General features: G+C 36.7%; 1 protein-coding gene across 2 annotated transcripts in view; it reads right to left on the bottom strand.

Moving 5' to 3' along the window:
- The window catches only part of LOC121637879 (zeta-sarcoglycan), a 373,423-nt gene that overhangs the window by 36,653 nt on the left and 318,447 nt on the right, over positions 1–18,323 (bottom strand). For both annotated transcript variants that reach the window (XM_041982222.1, XM_041982223.1), the window contains exons 5-6: positions 15,972–16,094; positions 13,291–13,363 (exon numbers count right to left, since the gene is read on the bottom strand). In XM_041982222.1, the coding sequence (XP_041838156.1) occupies positions 13,291–13,363; positions 15,972–16,094 (196 nt within the window). The remainder of the gene's footprint in view (positions 1–13,290; positions 13,364–15,971; positions 16,095–18,323) is intronic.

Raw genomic sequence — 18,323 nt, 5'->3', positions numbered from 1 at the left:
AGTAAATGTAACTAATACATTTTATCACAGTGGGACTATCTGTAGTATATGACAAAAGATGCTGGACTTAAAACTGATATTGTCAATGCTTATTGTAACTTGAAAATGAAACTAATACTAAAGTACCTTCAAAATGCAGTACTGTCATTGGATGCTTACCTCTGAATTCACCCTTTCTTACACTGGGACTTTATTATTTATAATTTTTCTCCACACACTGAGTTCTCCTGTGTTTATGGTAACGCTAACATAGACCACAGTCACATGTAGCAATTAATTAAATTAAAATTAGAAGGGACTTTGATGAACATATGGGATTCAAGCTGGTTACAGTGCCATTTTGGGAAAAAAATCTATTGTGGAACCTATCAAGGAATAAGAAATTTGATCATTACACTGGAGAAATCATTATCACATCAGTATGTCTCACTAAAAAGTCTAACACTTATGTGCATTGTCATTATAAAAAAAAAAAAAAAAAAGTTCTATTTCCGCTTGTACAACATGACAATGTAACGCAGAGAAACACATACCAAAATTCTAATACATTATAGATTGTTCCCATAACCAAACTTGCTTGTTATGCGGCATGCTGTCTCTCACTGTCTTTGTTCTCAATGATTTCCCTGTGTGTCTAATCAATATAAGACGAAACAAAGCAGGGCAGAGCTGATTGTCCTTGTTGTACCAGGGAAAAGGAAATCTCATTCAAAATCCAATCACAGGGCAGCAAATTCTGAACTCTTGCTTTTTTAAGGGGCTTACAGGTTTTGGTTTACCTAAAGGGTGATCATCTCATGTGTACTGATAGTTGTCAATATATTGAACATATACTAAACTACATTATCCAACAATAGGGCTCTCAAAAGGTCAGCACTTCTTCAACTTTGTAGACTTCAAAGGATTTCAACCTTGTTGAAGACAGAGCTCCCTGTGGTGATCAAGATTAAATGTATGAAAGGAATGACCAGAGGTTAAAGAAAAAATATGAGAACTTTTTTTTCTTTTTTTTTTTACCACACTTTCAACCTTACAAAGAAAATCAACACATTAGTTGAGGTAATGGATCCTTTCTTTAAGGTTTCCTGATTGTAGCTCAGTAAAATTTCCCATGTTTTTGACAAAACCAAAATCTTCTGAATCCAACAGGGGAAAGACAGCCAAAGACTCACTCTTTTGTTTTCTGTGGCTGATGAAATAGCCCCTAATGAGGGCTAATGACCTAATGAGACTTTGCCATCTCACATCATGCACATCACTCTGCACATGGGAAAACCTGGGAAAAATAATTTGGTCTGGACCTTAAAAAAAAAAAAAAAAAAAAAATTAAAAAAGAAAAAATCACAATAATTGCTCCTGGAGAGTGCTGCTCCTCTGGGATAGTTCAAGACTGTGTGGATTATTTGTTAAACCTCTGACTTTGAGCAATTGAGTTAAGTAATTACAACAAGATTTGTGTCATGTACGGTATAATCACATATCTATTACCCTTCTCTTCATTGATCTGGTAGTGTTTAGCTTATTTAAATGTGTTTTAATTTTAAACCTATTTTTATAACAGAATTAAGAAGTTGAAGTAAATTTATTTTTTTCCTGACTTGTGCTTTGTTAGGAAACTACTTTGACAATGAGATAACTGTTGGGAGAACAGTATGTGTAAGGCAGGAGAGCACAATGGAGACCACAGGATGAATGATTTCCATATTCTTTACATGAGGGACTTGTAAAAATTCATTGGCAGATTGTAATTGAGTTAACATGGAACCTGGATCTATTAAGTCATATTAACTATTTACTAATACTAATAGTGCAGAGAATTAGAACTTTTGGTGGCACTAACTTCATCTTCATCATTTACATTTGGGGAATGTAACTCATTCCTATAATTTTCCTAGTCCAAAATCTGTACCATCTATAACCACCTAAAAACTACACCACTAACCACTCCTTCCCCAGACGACCCACCCTTTTATTTTTTGACCATTTTCTAATTTCACTCCTGTTTCTACTATTGAGGTATCTGATATTCTGGCTGGAGTAAAGAAATCATCATCTTTACTGGACCCCATGCCACATTTGCTGCTCAAAGGCTGCTCCTGCTATTTCTCCCCTCTTGACCACTATTATTAACTCCTCACCTACTTCTGGCTCAGTTCCACTGGAACTCAAAGTGGCTGCTGTCAATCCCTTCCTCAAGAAACATGATGACATGATTAATGTCTGTCCTGTCTCTAATCTACATTCCTGTCAAAATTTCAGCAATGCGTCGTCTTCTCCCAACTCCAAACTGATCTCCTCTCCAACAACCTTTTTGAACAGTTTCAGTCTGGATTCTGCTACACTCAATAGAAACTGCCCTCTTAAAAGTAATAAATGGCATCCTTCGCTTTGCTGACCCTGGACATCTGACCGCTCTTATTCTCTTGGATCTCTCTGCAAAATTCAATGCCATTAATCATTCCCATCTGGAATCCTCTCTAAACATCACTGGTACAGCACTTACATGGCTTTAATCTTTTCTCACAAATCATTTGAGTACATCAACAGCTGCTCATCATTCATAGCCCCACTTTCCTGTGGTGTACCCCAGGGTTCTGTGCTTGGTCCTCTACTCCTCATACTTTACTTGCTCCCCTTTGGAAACATCATCCGTCATCATGGTCTCCAGTTTTACCCCCATGCTGACACCATTTAACTCCAATTATCTACAAAATCCATAACCTCCTCAACTCATTCTACCTTGACCAGCTGTCTCTCTGAAATCAAATTATTGATGTAAACCAACTACCAAAAACTCAACTGTGAAAAACGTCACGTTATTTTTTGCTGCAAATCTATCATCAAAACCATGAACATCTGTCTTTATCCCCTCATATTTGCAACTTCAGTTTCATCCTCAACAATAACTTCTCTTTTGAGCAACACATGAACCAAGTCACCAGACCAGCATTCTTCTACATGAAGAGCCTCACTCCCTTTTCTGCTGCTGAAACCCTCTTTTGTCACATCCAGACTGGACTACTGCAATAGGATCCTCAAAGCGCTTACATTGGAACCATTATTTATCCAGTCCTCAATCATATTTGGTTATGGTAACCTACATCTGTAGCTTCAGCTGTCCTGGCTAGGGCCAGGCTATGGCAAAAGAAGAGACGGCCCTGGCATTTTGGACCACACTGGCTCATATACAATTTTGAACACTCAAATCTTTGTGTTCCCTTAAATGTAAATGTCAACCGTGCACTTCCTTAAAACCACTAAAGCCATGTAGTGAATTAGCAGTAATCATAGACAAGTTAAATAATTCCAAAATTGTAATTTGTTCGAAAAATATAAATCAATACCCCAGTACAATGTATATGAGAGCAGCATTCATCCTACCGCTTGTTTGGTAGAGAAAGAGAAAACAGAGCAGACATGACAAATCATGGCTCAGATGAAAACTGTCCCTGGACAAAGTGTAGAACTCTGTCTGCTCTCTTCTTCAGGAGATGTTTTCTCAACCAGGTTTATCTAAAGATTGAATGGAGCTTTTCTCTCTCTTTTCTTTCTCTCTTTTTCTAATAAAGTCACGTCCAGAACTATTGGATTCTTTGGTAAAGTGGCAAACAGCTGCATCAGTAATAACATATAGACTAATATGTGGGTTAAATATATATATATATATATATATATATATATATGTGTATATTTCTGTATACACATTTAGACCCAAAAGTATATGACTATCACCCCACAACCAATAACAAATAGATAATAAATAAATGATTATTAAAATCATATTCTTACTTTCAGTAAGACAATTTAGTTCAGGAAGACTTTAAAGACCTAATTTAAATGGGTCTCTTTACTCAAAACAGAATCTCAATAATGTGAAAGCAGAGTAGCCTACCAAAGCTTCTATCATCACCATCCAGGCCAGCTGATGAGGTCCTGTTGCAGTCAAACTGTCAATGATTTGTTGGAAATTTAGCATGTCTTTTTTTTTTTAATCACGCATTATCTCTGCGCCTCTTCTCTGTTTACTCTCCTCAGTTGTGGAGCCAAAAGAGGTTTACAGTATCTGAAATGTTTAGCCTGGTGTCAGCTAAGAAAAGAACCAGATCAACGTGTTTCATGAGCCGGTAGTCAGGAGCTCTGTCCTGACTTTTTGGATGAATGAATTACTTCGGCACACGAACCAAAACGAAAGGGGGAGATGTTTATAAATTTGAGCAGGCTCGTTCACTGTTTTTTGGGCCATTGATCTACTCAGTTTTATGGATGTCATACCAATAAATAAACTGTGTTGGCCCAAAAGACACATCAGTCCACTAGGAAAATGCCCAGCGGTCAGTCCATCCCTGCCTGGGGCAGACTGACAGAAACGTGGCAGCTAATCCACTCCAACGGTCTCTCACGGCCTCAAACATTCATACACCAAAGAGGCTGACACTGGAAGCAAGGAGAATACCGTGTCTTGCCCAAGGACACAATGACATGATTGTAAGAGTGGGATTCGAACTTTCAATCTTCTGGTCGTTGCATGACCTCTACCACCTGAGCCACTGCCCCAATCTTCCATCCTAAATGTGTGCTGGGGAGTGCAACCATGAAAAGAAAAAAATTCTCCTTTTTATGGAAGGGAAGGTAAACCTTCAGCAGAAAGGATCTGGAAATGAAATTAGCCATCAGTTGATACAGAATGCTCTACTTACTACAACTGTAAAATAAAAAAGTAACCATGAAAAAAAAAAACTGTTCCATCACAAAAAAAACAAAAGGAAAAAACTCTTCATGCCAATAAAATGTTTAATGCCAATGAAATTTCAATTTCTTTGCCAGGTGTAATGTCATGCTGTTTGCATTGGACATCTGTGCTGTGAGTTTAACCATTCATAGTTGTTGTGTGGACAATATTTCTGTTTCTCTTTGTTTTCTTATTTTTTTGTATATAAATACATGTTCGGTTTCTGAGAAACTTGTTGCCTGAGCCCTGTTTTTTTCCAACTGCTAGATATTCTGTCAAGCCTTAGTAATCCTTTCAATAAAATCCTTTCCCATGCCCCTCAGTCTAAAAGGTCTCTAGGTTCCTCTGCAGTCCACTTTAACTTTCTCAGATGGAAGGATAGGTAGATACATCAGAAATAGAGTGATGGGAAGGGAGAAAGGGCACAGAGCATAAATTCCTCTCTGGTGCCTTGGTCTGACTAACAGCTAACTCTCCCCAAGGAGATTTGACCTCCTGGGCTTGGGTGGAAGAAAGGAAAGCACATGGAGGGGATAAGAGGATGAAAGACAGGATAAAAACAAGGCAATATCGACTGAAGAAGACAGTTCCTCTCTGCTTTGTAGCCAATGAAATGATGTTGAACACACATGGGGTAACTCAGTGTCATCAAGAAGGAGATTTTGCATCATAAAACTACTCAGACTTTTTTGAGGCTAATAAGTCTACAAAGTATTTCCTCTCGGTCAAAATAGTATACTGATATGCAAATGTACTCAGCTCTCATAGGTGTTAGAGGTTATTTTTTTTCTTTCCAGAAAGGGGGAAATACGTGAAAATAAATCTGAATATGTATTCAAATATTAAGATTCTATCAAGCAATATGAACTATTCTGGGCAATAAAATGGTCAAAACACCAGAACTTTACAACAATTGTGGGAAGAAAACATGAAGAAAACAGGAAAAAAAGCACAAGAAATTAGCAAAAAATAAAAAAAAGAACCTAAAGAAGACTTTAAACCAACCTTACTCTTCGTTCATTTTTATTTTTAATTTCTCTCTTACACACACACACACACACACATATATATGTGTGTGTGTGTGTGTGTGTGTGTGTGTGTGTGTGTGTGTGTAAAAAGACAAAGCTTAAAAAAGAAACAAAAGAGTACCTACAGGTTAAGGTTAATTGAGAGGCGCCCTTTGACACATGTGCTAGCACTGTGGAGAGCTAGCACACATTTCCATTCACAGTGGACATAAATAAACACACAATGTAATGCACCTCCAAAGTCATGGACACAGTAATCTAAACATGTGAAGGTCTGTTGATGGCTTGATCTGCCTTTGACTTGATCAATGCATGCTAATTTATAAATATATATAAAGTACTAATCTGGAAGTCAATATTTATTTATCTGTTTATATCTGCAGCTGTCATATCACTTATATTTATTTCAGACTGAAAACAACTAGAGATTATTTATACCTTTTAGGCTGCATTAACATTATTGGGTTCTTCAATATTTAAATGCTGCTTAAGCCTGGTACACACATAACAATTTTTTTAATCTTGTGAGATTTTTTATCTGGTCGAGCCCTCACACGTCAAGATAAAAACAAATCAGTTATGATCATACTGTGTGTGGTGTGCTCTGAAAATGTAACCACGAAACAACACACACATGACGATGCTGTCCAGTAACTCAAATACAATCTAGTCCTCCGAGCCGGACAAACGTTGAAACGTAGAAGAAGAACCATAGCAACAACCAGCAAAAAACGAAGAAGAAACACAGTAACACAGTAACAATCGAAAAACACAACACACAGCATGGACAGGGATATATAGGACGGAGGAATGATTTTGAATGATCTTGGGACTATTGTTAACAGAAAAAGCCAGAGCTGAAAAAAAACAACAGACTGGAGACGGCGTGAACACGGACTTTGTTTACTTCCTTGCTCCCCAGCCAGCTCGCTCTCTGATTGGCTACATTCCGTGCCACATCACCACCCACACAGTCACAATTCACGAGTCGTCGGCATTCTTCAGAAATCGGCACTGAAATATTAAACATGTTCAATGTTCCCAATTGTCGGCTACGACCCGTTTCGGAGCGGATTATTGGGACAAATGGGCTCGTAACACCACAGACCAAATGATGCTTGGACAGGGAAATCTCACGATGATCGGCCGTTTGCCATCCGAGGTTTGAAAGAGGCAAATTCGGGACAAAAACAGCCCAAATATCATTATGTGTGTACCAGGCTCTAACTATTTATTCCAATGTCTTGTCAGTACAGCACCTCATTCCTTCTAACTGCTCCTGTTACAATTACTTACTTACTTAAAATTACATTTACTCCTACTTCCAACTACTACCAAAACCAAACTTTCTTATACAAAATCAACTACAAAACCTCTCCTAATGAGAATGTAACTTAAATGCTCTATACAAAATAAAAACACTACAGGTGTCCTACTGAGATTAACCAAAATACTATAAACTAAACACAAATCATTACTAGAACGTGAGAATGTCTCTTCAATCCAAACTAAGCACAAGAGTGCAACTAAAAACCACACGGGTCAAAACACATCCAGAGCTCACAATCCCAATTGGCAAACTGAGTGCTTAAGGTACACAGCTGCCCCGAATGTTTGTAATTCCTCCTTCTTAAAGACCGAGGGTCCTGCTGATTGGTCGGAGGAGCAGAACTGGTAGCATCCAATCCTGAAGGCGGGTTGATGCGGTTGGTCCCAACGAAGGTTTGGCAGAACTAGCGGTGACCAATCTCTGAAGAGGACGGGAGAGGAGTCTCCGCCAGGATCTACAGCCAATCACCATCTGGTGGTCGCACAGCAGAATTTACAGAACACATATACAGGCGGTAGGCCTGGGGATGTGACAGCTCCTTCTTCTGCTAACATCTGTGACATATTTACTTTATTTTCCCCACAACGTATTCTTCCATTTTCTGTCATGTTGTTGTCAGCAGGACATAAATTTTCAATTGTGACCAGTTACATGTTATTTAGTCAGCCACTGTCATAAATGCTTTTACACGATACTGAATTGAGCTCCTTCAAAAAGATGCCAGACAGAAGCAACTGCTCTCTGTTTGCCACACAGCTGCCCCCCATGTGCTTGAAAGCATTTTGAAAAAGGTAGGAGAGAGTGAACATGGATTATAGTGGTGATCACACCGTAGGCTTTGAAATACACAGCATCTTTCCTGGAATGTTTTTCTGGCTGGCAGACACCTGAGCATTTAGTTTCTTTACCAGAAGCAAAGCCCACTTCTATGTGTGCTGTACATTTGTCATTAGCGTAAGTCAAATCTGCTCTAACTGCAAAAGTCTAATGGGATTAAAAAAACAAAAGAAAAAAAAAAAGAAAAGAAAAACAAAGTCACTGGCAGAAATCTCTTAAAACATCTTGCTATGGTCACCGGCACATCCCATTATCTTAAACATACTTGCAGAGAGTTCTGTAATTTTGTCGAGTTCTTCACATTGAACGTCCCAATCACTTCTGAAAAGCACAGCGTTATGTAAAGTGTCTCTTCCAATCTTTCACCTGCTCATGTTGATTACAGCATTGTTAATTACATTAAACTAAAGCTCAACATACTCTTAAAAGTCTGTGAGGAACTGTTTAAAATACATTTTGTATAAGTTATATACCTAATATCTCCAAGTAGAAAACCCTATTGACAGCAATTCTTTGACCTGTGTACCACTTGTCTTTTTAAGTTTTCTTCTTTTCCTCTCCCCATTTCAGTGGCAAACTGTAGGACAGATCATTAGTTTTAAATGGATTTCAATCCGCTCATTACATGTCCCATTTACCTTCATTGCAAAACGCTCAACTTATCACAATGAGATTGATAAAAAGGGGGTAAAGAGAGCTGAAAGAGGGACTGCACACATGGGTAGATCGAAACAGAATGACAACCAGAAATAGAAGTGTGTAAACTCATAGTTTGCCAACATATATTTAGGATATCTGGGAGAAAGTTAGAACAGAAAAATTTTTAATGAAAATGAAAAGATTTAGTTGTACAAAATACGACTTATCTTTTCTTTTGTGTAAATACACCTCATTAAAGCATAAATGTAATGGCTATATCCTTCAATTAACAATTTCTTTGAGTTAATGACAGAATATTTGAAGCTTTTAATCATCTCTTACACATAATTTCTTGACAGTTTTTCTTAAACTCTTTAACAGATGCAATAAATGTCTGAGATAACTTTTATTAGTTGTATGTTGTGCATGTCGATTCCTGTTTTAAGGGTATTGTTATGGCTGCACTGATAGAAGCATGTGCAGAAAAATTAGCAAAGATTATATGAAATCTGTTAGTGTTACTAAGCTGACATCACCAAGTGTTTTGTGGTCTTCACGATGGATTTTTGAGGCCATATGTTTCAAGTTAGCAATGAATCTGATTGATGTCTAGAGAAACTTTGCAATCACATTGTATTGCTGCTCATCAATCACGATGTAGCCCCAATCTAAACGTCTCCTGAAGTTTTTGGTTGCCTTGATTGTTTTCTCTTTAATTATACTCAATATTTTTCCACATTTTCTCACAAAAATATGAATACACAATAACATGAATTCCACATTTAGAAGTGAATAGATACATGTAACCGAGGATGTTTTATTCAGAACTGCACACATTCAGTGACACACAGGGACCATCTCAAGCTGGGCACCAGTTCACTCGCAGCACAAGACCACAGTAGACCGGTCTCTTCAAGCCTCCAGCACACAAAGAGGAGGACCCAACCCTACTGCTGCTGTGACAATCATGAGGCTGCATGTTACTGTACATGCTGGCTCTGTCAGGTTCTCCATGAGTGGTCGATAGTCGATAGTAAATTGAGTTTAGAATCTTTGTCAACTCCACACAAACAGTGTAAAGAAAATTAATCAAGTTAATAATACCGTCAAATACCAGGTTTCATGGCCTGGCCTATCTATAAAAAAAAAAATCTAACTTCTTTAAGTGCACCTGCTTTCAAAGATGTCCTCCACTCCTTTCTCTTTTCATCCTAGGCATGTATGTAGTCCTGTTTATTTAAGAACAAATTTGATATGCTTTTAATATTGTTGCTCTTAGTACATCCATCTCACACCCATACACTCTTACTCCATTTATGAGCAAGTTTTTTTTTTCTGAGACTTTAATGGCGAACAGTAGAAACGGAAAATATTTTTAAAAAAAGGAATTTAATAGAGGTCAGTTTTGGCTAAACATGGATTTTATGTGTGATAGAGCCTTTTCACTGATAGAAGCTTAATTAAATAATGTAAAGTTCTTGAAAGTGCCTCCTTATTTAAAAATTATATTTAAGGAAGACCAAGTTCAAAAGAAAGGTCAGAAGAGATCTTGATCCTGATCGTCAACATCGGAAAGAATTTTATGGAATGTAGAGTGAGAAATTACCTTGCATAAAAAAATCTTTGTAATTGCCCAACTCAACACAATTTGTACAGCTCAAAAGGTTTGAGAATGCTTTACAAACATCCCATTTTGCTCTATATGGCTGGACTGTTTGAATTTATGTCTCTCTAAAAGAAAATGTCAACTGTGGCATGTAAATAAAATATGGTATTGCACATGAGACGTAATAGACCAAGGTTAAGATCAAGAAAGAAATGTACATGGCTTTGAAAGATACTCTAAACATAACAGAGAAGAGTTGAGACCTGGATCTGCAGGCATAATTCTGAGAAAAGTAACAGAACAGAAGCCAAATGGTGAGAAAATAATTGATTCAAATTTAAATTCAATTTAACTGAAAGCATCACATAATATGGATTAAATTTGTTTTCACTCACTGAACAATTAATTTTACAATTACATATATATATATAAACAGGTCTCTTAACTTACGCTTATAGTGAGGTATAGTGTTTTCATAAATGTATTTCTCATTTTCATTTTCCAGGATATGCAAACGTGTAGGTAGTCTGTCTGTGCTAAAGCCTTTGTATTCATCCCTGAGGTTCATTAATTGTGGCACTAATACCTCTAATTATCTAATATTATTTATCCTGAATGTGTTTTTTTTTTTTTTTTTTTTTTTTTGCTAAGCCTGAAACTTTTTCTGTTTGTGCTGTGTACCATACATATTTAAGCTTCATCAGTAATACACAAACTAATATTTACACATTTTAGCAAACATCACAAGTCTGTTATGACTCCAACAGTATTCAATTAGATCTTGTGGTTGCTGAGAGATACAAGGGGTGCATTCACACCAGCCTTTTTGATTCAAATCCTATTCTGTTTGCTCGGAGAGTTTCCTTTGTTTGGGGAATTGTGAATTTGCAAAGTCTGATTCGAATAAAAGAAGTGGACTTGTTTATGAAAGAAAATTTGCTACATATGGTAATCACTCATATATATATTCATATAATAATCACATGTATATTCAGTTTTCTTTATTCATTTATTGTTGTTAATCCGTTCACTGTTACATTTTTTATATTGTGTGTTCTCATTTTACAGAATACCGAAGTTACAGTTTTCATTGTGTATGCATGTGTGGGGTCAGACTGACCACTTTTTTTTTCCAGAGCTTTGATACGGCCGAGTTAAGACTGTTGACACATCTGCTAGATAACAATAGTTGTTTGGGATATCAGTTTGTTCTGTCTGGGAGCTGGAAGAAAGTGGCTCCATTCGGTTTGTTTTCTGTGACTTCTATCAGCTTGGAGACTGACCTTCAGCTGGGGACCAGCTGAATAAAACTATTTTTCTCTGTTGAATCGGGAGAGTCTCTCTTGACTTTATTCTCATTACTTGCAAGTAATTCTGTATTCAATAATTCTCCTGTAATAAACCTTATATACTTTTATATACGATTCCAGATGCTTGGTAATTTTTCTACAGCACGTTGCTGTTTCCTCAGTCTGCCTGATCCTGTATGGATGGATTGTACTGAAAAAAAATCGTTGCACCTTTTGCAATGACAATAAAGTTCATTCATTAGTCCGCTTCAAATGGACCAAATACAGGAATCGGATTACTAAGCAAAGTGTGAAGTGCACGGCATTGTGGGAAAACACAACCAAAGGGCCTTAGGGACGGGAGAAATGGCTCGGGGATGGCTATGGAAGAACTCAGTGAAAGTTCTGATAGAAATATGATCAAGCTGTTCCATATTTTTCTGTTATGTGGTAGAAACAGCAACTGTCCTGCATTAGATGAGACAGTTTTGTTTTTCATTTTCATTGTTTTTCATTTTTCATTGTGTCTCGTCTTCTCCTTCAATGCAGCGCTGCCTCTGGCAGACAGTGGAACACGTTATTCGAAGGGTCCCATTTGATTGTGACGTGCAGCATAAACACAAACTTGGTTGGGATGAATGTTGCACCCCCCCCCCAACTGAACTGAGTCCGCAATCGTAGAGTCTAGCAGACAATCCTGGTGTGAATGCACCCTAATGTCATTATAAAATTGAACAAATGAATTCAAAGAGAAATTTCAGTAAGAATGCAATTTAAAATAGGCACAACTCTCAAAAGGTTAAGCGATGACACACTGACAGATAAAAGCATAAATAGATAAATACGATCACTGGAAAAATAGATAAATAGAACCACTGGTCTAACAAGCTCAGATGGGACTATGCATTTTTAAAAATTTAAAATACAGTCCCACTGGGAATACAGTTGAAAATGGACTTCACCATTGCAAAATGCACACCTATTTATTTAAAAAGGCCTTTGGCTTGCAGTACTTTGTTTTAATGTATTGTAATGTGTTTTGTACTTTTAGCAGTTTCCTTTTTACTTTTTAGTTTTAATCTGTTTTGTGATTTTACACATTTTTTTATGATACTTTCTTTTATTTTAATGTTTTTTGTAATTATTTGTTTTTATGAAGTTCAGCACCTTGGTCAGCTTGAGTGTTGCAAGGTGTTATACAAACGAACTTTGAATGATTGATACACAGAGAATTTACACTCTTCATCATTCATATCAGTGCATACCTTACATAATTCAGCAGTACATATGAATCTACCGTAAGTAGTATGATGGCATACTGTAATATGATTTTGTTGTTTTCTGGAGGAGTAATATTCTGTGAATAAAAATAATTAACACAGCTTTTCTATGCTGTATTACATGTGTTCAGTGCATATCAGAGAAAGGCTTTACTTGGTGACAGCCTGACCCTTGTACATTGCACCCTGGAAAGCTGTTGTTAACTGCTTTCAGGCCTGCCAAACTGCCAGTCACCACCTCATTTATTTATTTATTTATAATGGTGGCCGACTGCTGAAGTCTTTTTTTTTTATTTTTTTCTGATGGACACTCTTTCTTTCTTTCTTTCTTTCTTTCTTTCTTTCTTTCTTTCTTTCTTTCTTTCATTTAAACTAAATTAAATTTAAACTGTCAATGTGTAATTGTTCACATTGGTATGTTATAAACCTATAACGACTAAGATAAAAAGAGCAGAGGGAAAAGGTTCAAGCAAATGTGTGAGATGTGTTAGATTTCTTGTCTTTGGCACACTTATACAAATCCATGCATAGAAAATTATGTGAAGTACTTACTTTAGGTCTTGGAAAGGTTCTGCCCTTACATGTGATGTCTCTACGGAATGGCTGAACACAACTCCTTCATTCCCTGTAGAGAGGGTAAAAGTGGACAGAAGGAAGAAAAAAGAAAATTGCATGTTGAACACAATACGGTCTACTATACAGAGCCATCCTACTTTTTGGGACCCTTCCAAATCATCCCATTCTGTGTGAGTCTGCAATAAAATATAAATAAGTAAAGTGATAACAGCGCCATCTTTAAATATAACTTGGTTTTTTTTACATGCCAAGAAGAACAAACACAAACTGCTTAATGTCTATTATTCCCATCTTTTGTTTCTGTGTCACATTCTTCTTTGTTATAATTCAAGGAGAGCGTGGTTTCACGCTACCCAGCCGATGCGTCTATTGCTATCTGACTTGTACCCTGCCTATGAGGTAAGGGTGTGGTTCGCTGTGGAAGCACAACAGAGATCTAGGTTTACTGAACCGAACTGCATCAAACAGTCCTGTTTAAAGTTGGACCCCTTGGTGTAAATGAGGCTTAAAGGTACCTAGCACAGCGAGCTCAGATCTTCAGATTGTCATGTTAAAAGTAAAAGTAAATGTACCAACATACAGAGATATACAGATTTTCTTCTTATTATTTTTTTTATTCTTGTGTGTATGTGTGTGTATGCTGTCTATCAATTACAGAATTTAAAGAGGTCAAACATAACATAACATAACATAACATAACATAACATTTTCATTTGTTTTGGTAATGCCTGTTCATAGTAATTCTCCCCCAGACTGGAACCACTTTTCGACCAGTTATATTTCTCAGATATAATGTGTTTAGCTCTCTGTGTCCAGCAGCCACCTCGACAGCCATGAACAGATGCTTGGCACTGGCTCACGCTGAGACTTTAAAGGATATGCTGAAAGCTCAGCACTATTACAAAGTTACTACTGCATGAGCCTATGTTTTTTCATTGGCAAGCCCACATTCTTCAGGACTACTCATTGAATCTTTGTTTAAAAACTAAAGCACTAAATTAACAAGTGTGAGTGCAGAAGATCTAAGTAGGTCATTGAAAGCTCCCACTTCTGCTAACAAGGATAAAAATGTCAGTCAAGGGTGGACCTTTGCTGTATGCTGCTTTGTTTGATTCCAGCTATACACCATGCTGTTTATCTCTCTGACAGCCATATGGCATGCTCTTTCCAGCTTGCTTTTTGGGTTTCATCGCTACTCTGTTTACAACTGTTGTTTGCATGAAATCTTTATGAGCTTGTCATCCTCTGTTTGGTGACATCTGTCCTAGCACACAATGCCCATGGGGTTTTCAAAGCAGAGCAAGCTCACTGGCACCAACACACTGGATTTCTACGTTCAGTCACAGATACAATGTGATAATGGCATACAGTAACATTGCATGAAATTGAATCCAGCAGACATCAATGTTAGAGCTGATTGAGTAAATATTTTGCTTTGTTACATACCAGAAACTCTCTTCTTTCATCTCCATGACAGAAACAATCACCTCTAAGTTCTGTCCTTCAATTTCAATCAATTTTTCCTGATGTCTTTCTTGATTTTGAAAAACAAACATATCTGCTTGCTGACTTTTATATCTTGAGTTACACTAAATTGTGTCTGTGTTGTAACGTCTGTCAGTGAGCCCTCGTTTAACCTTGATACATAGATATTCAGTGTTTACATAAAGTTTTCGGACCCTGCATAAGTCTCCAAATTTACTAATTTTCAGACTAATCTGAACAAAGTTATTTGATTTTCTCTTCAACAGACAATACTTCAAGCTGAAAAAACATTGATTTCTAAAGAAGGAAAAGCCAAAATATTAAATCTGGATACTTTATGATGGTCAAAAAAGTTGTGGTGAATCCTTCATCTGTCAGTAGTCTTTTTCTGCCTTCATATGCCTTCGTAATTTAGGTCCATCTGTGCCTACACTAATCTGCCGGAAATAATCTGGAAGGCATGCATGTTAGAGTCAAACAAAGCTGCTATGATTTTTTAAATTAATTTCTGAATTCACCCTGGCTTGATTTGAGAATTTTATCCATACAGTATTCATACATATGTTTCTTTGTTTGATAGTGGATGTTATTGTATTATGTACATTACTTTTGTAACATATTTTTGCCATGTTCTTTTGTCCACTGTGCTTAGCATCTCAAGTTGGGGCAAAGGTGGACATTTATAAAAGATAACACCCAGAACTTAGCCAAAACTCCACAAAGAAGCTGGAGGTTAAAGTCAAAAACTGGAATTAAACCTACAATGGAATAAGTAGACCTGAACACGTAGCTCAATCTTACCTAAAACACATATAATAGGTGCATTTGTCCACATTGCAGTGGTATGACGCTCCACGGTAGTAAATTGTGGGATGACAACTTCCATTACGATATGGTAATCACAATCAATGACTTGTACAAAATTTTAGCTGCAACAATATATATTTTTGTTAAATCTCACAAGTACTTTGTAACATAAGTATGTGGTTTTTGTATCAGTGTAAAAGTGTAAAAGTCTGTCACACCCGTGACTTAGAGTGTATGATATCCATAGTAATATGTGAAACAATTAGCCATTACAATGAACTGCTAAATTTTATATATATATATATATATATATATATATATATATATATGAAAAACTATGTCATACTCTCTGAGAATTAACCTACCTGTGACTTTAAGTTTCTCTGTGCCGATGCTAATCTCTTCTTCATCTGCAGAGAAGAGGACTCTCTCACCATCGGCGCTCCTCACCTCAAACCGCTGACACTGAGCCTCCACCATTTCTGAACCTGAAACAATAAGTTAGAATTTATTACAAAACAGCATTACCCACACATAAAAGTCACCATCCACATGCTGTTGTTTTCCAAGGCCTCTCAGAATCATTAGTGCTTGAAGCCTTAGCTTGAACAACCACAAAGGAATATGAACTCTGAACTTGAGCATCTTTAAATTCTTCTGTGCCACCACACCTGAACAATAACACCATGAAAATTGGAAGCTGTGTGTAGGAATGCAATTTAGCAGCTAACACAATCTGAACTGTTATGACATGTAATAGGTCAAATATAAGAAAAAGGAACATCTCACTTAGTGCTGATAATATTGTGTGTTTGTGCAAAAACTTTCTGCCAAATAAAAACAAAAACAATGTATGGAAGCTGATGTGTTGAACTCATGTTTAACACATCAGCCTCTATTTCTGGGGAAAGTCACTATAATTAATGTAAAATATCTTACTTTCATTAACTTGAAGATCACTATACTTTCTGATTTCTAATGAAAAACAGTGTACAAATGTTGTATACCTACATTACTCCAAATAACATGGTTCCCAAACCCCAAAGAAATATAATTTACAAAATTAAAATTCATGTGACAGAATTTAAACATTTAAATTTTCGGTATTGTTTTTTCCTTATGAGGCAATATATCTCTTGAAAAGAAATGGAAAACGGAAAAAAAAAAATGCAAGTTGTCAAAAAAGAAAATTGTGGACTAAATCATAGTTCATATTCTTTGAAAAAAGAAGTTCTATTTGTTTTCTTGTTTTCAACAAACATTTAAACTCAGTTTACTCTGTAAAATTTTTTTACAGTTGTTTTCAATTAAAAATCTAAAGCTAAGACCCAGGTGGCAATGCAAATTTCCCTGGGCTTTAAGAATGCCCATGGCACATGTTTTGATTTATTAACACACCAACTAGAGTGTCTTACATGGAGGCTCTGAAACTGAAAGCACAAGCCTGCAGAGACTTCACTGCAGTTGGCAGCTTGCTCTCAGTTATGCTGAATAAGTCTGACTTCTCCGATCCGGTCAAAAATGATTTTTCTAATAGAATTAAGCTCATCAGAAACTGTGGTTTCCAACAGCTTGTAGATTATGGTTTAATGTCATCCTCACCTTTTGTAGTAGTTAATAAGGTTGGTCCCTTTGGAGGCAGTAATGGTTACCAACTGTAACTCCAGTTCTGTGTATACACACTGCTAATGACAATGGCAAAGGATGTAATCAAATTGTTTGAGCAAGTGTCCCCAGTTTTTATAACCAGGAGGGAACTCTATTTCATATGGTGCCCCATGCAAGGCTGTCTTTAACAACACAAACAATGGCAATCCTATCGGGAATGCTGACACTCCTGCTGGTCTTAAAGATGCACATGTATCTTTCCAACCTTAAACTCTGCTTTCCTGACTCATATGATGGCACAGTGTTATTATTCTGGAGCTTTCACTGCCCAATAGCAATCCTAAGGCTGAAAAATCACACTTGACAACATTTTCTTTCAGGACGTTGTGTGACGTTGGAGCTGAGTTTCACTTTATGCACTGTGTCACATGCTAGCAAATAAATATCAACACACTGGCTATTTTGAACATGCACCAGGGCTGATTCAGCAAAGAAAAGAAAGAAAACCTAATCAGACGAAAAGAAGAAACAAAAGAAAAAAGGACAGAGCAATATTACGACAAGAGTCGATAGGGCCATCGATAGAGGCTGCCCCACTGAGAAAATCTGCAAAAGTTTCATAATGCGTCCTCAAAGGGTTAATTTCCAATCCCTAAAAAAAAACATCTCTCAAAGGAACTGCTGATGCTAACTTGGAAACACTGTTGTCTAATATTTCTTGATTATTTATCTATATTGTGCCAGTTTATGAATAAATAAATGGTCAATTTATCAATGATCAAAGGACAGTGAATGCATCCAAGACAGGAAAAACTTCTTCATGCTGATGACAACTTGTGAAGTTAGTCATGAAAAAGGTTTACACTTGATATTCTTTTAGAATATAAGTTTGCTGATGGCAGTTTAGTTTAAACAACCAGCTGAATTTTTCCTCATGTGTGTCAAGAAATCTGTTTTTAAAGGTATAATCAATACCTTAAAAAAAGACAGTCACCCGCATCTTAACCAACACTCACCAACCATGAAACTAAATCTTCCATATTTTTCTCAGTTTAATCCAAAACCCATCAATCAGCTCTTTACACCATTGTGGATCGCATTCTTTCATT

The sequence above is a fragment of the Melanotaenia boesemani genome, chromosome 4 (genome assembly GCF_017639745.1).
Source record: "Melanotaenia boesemani isolate fMelBoe1 chromosome 4, fMelBoe1.pri, whole genome shotgun sequence".
NCBI classification, from domain to species: Eukaryota; Metazoa; Chordata; class Actinopteri; order Atheriniformes; family Melanotaeniidae; genus Melanotaenia; species Melanotaenia boesemani.
Note: the sequence above shows the minus strand (reverse complement) of the source record. Positions and strands in the feature narration are given on the sequence as shown.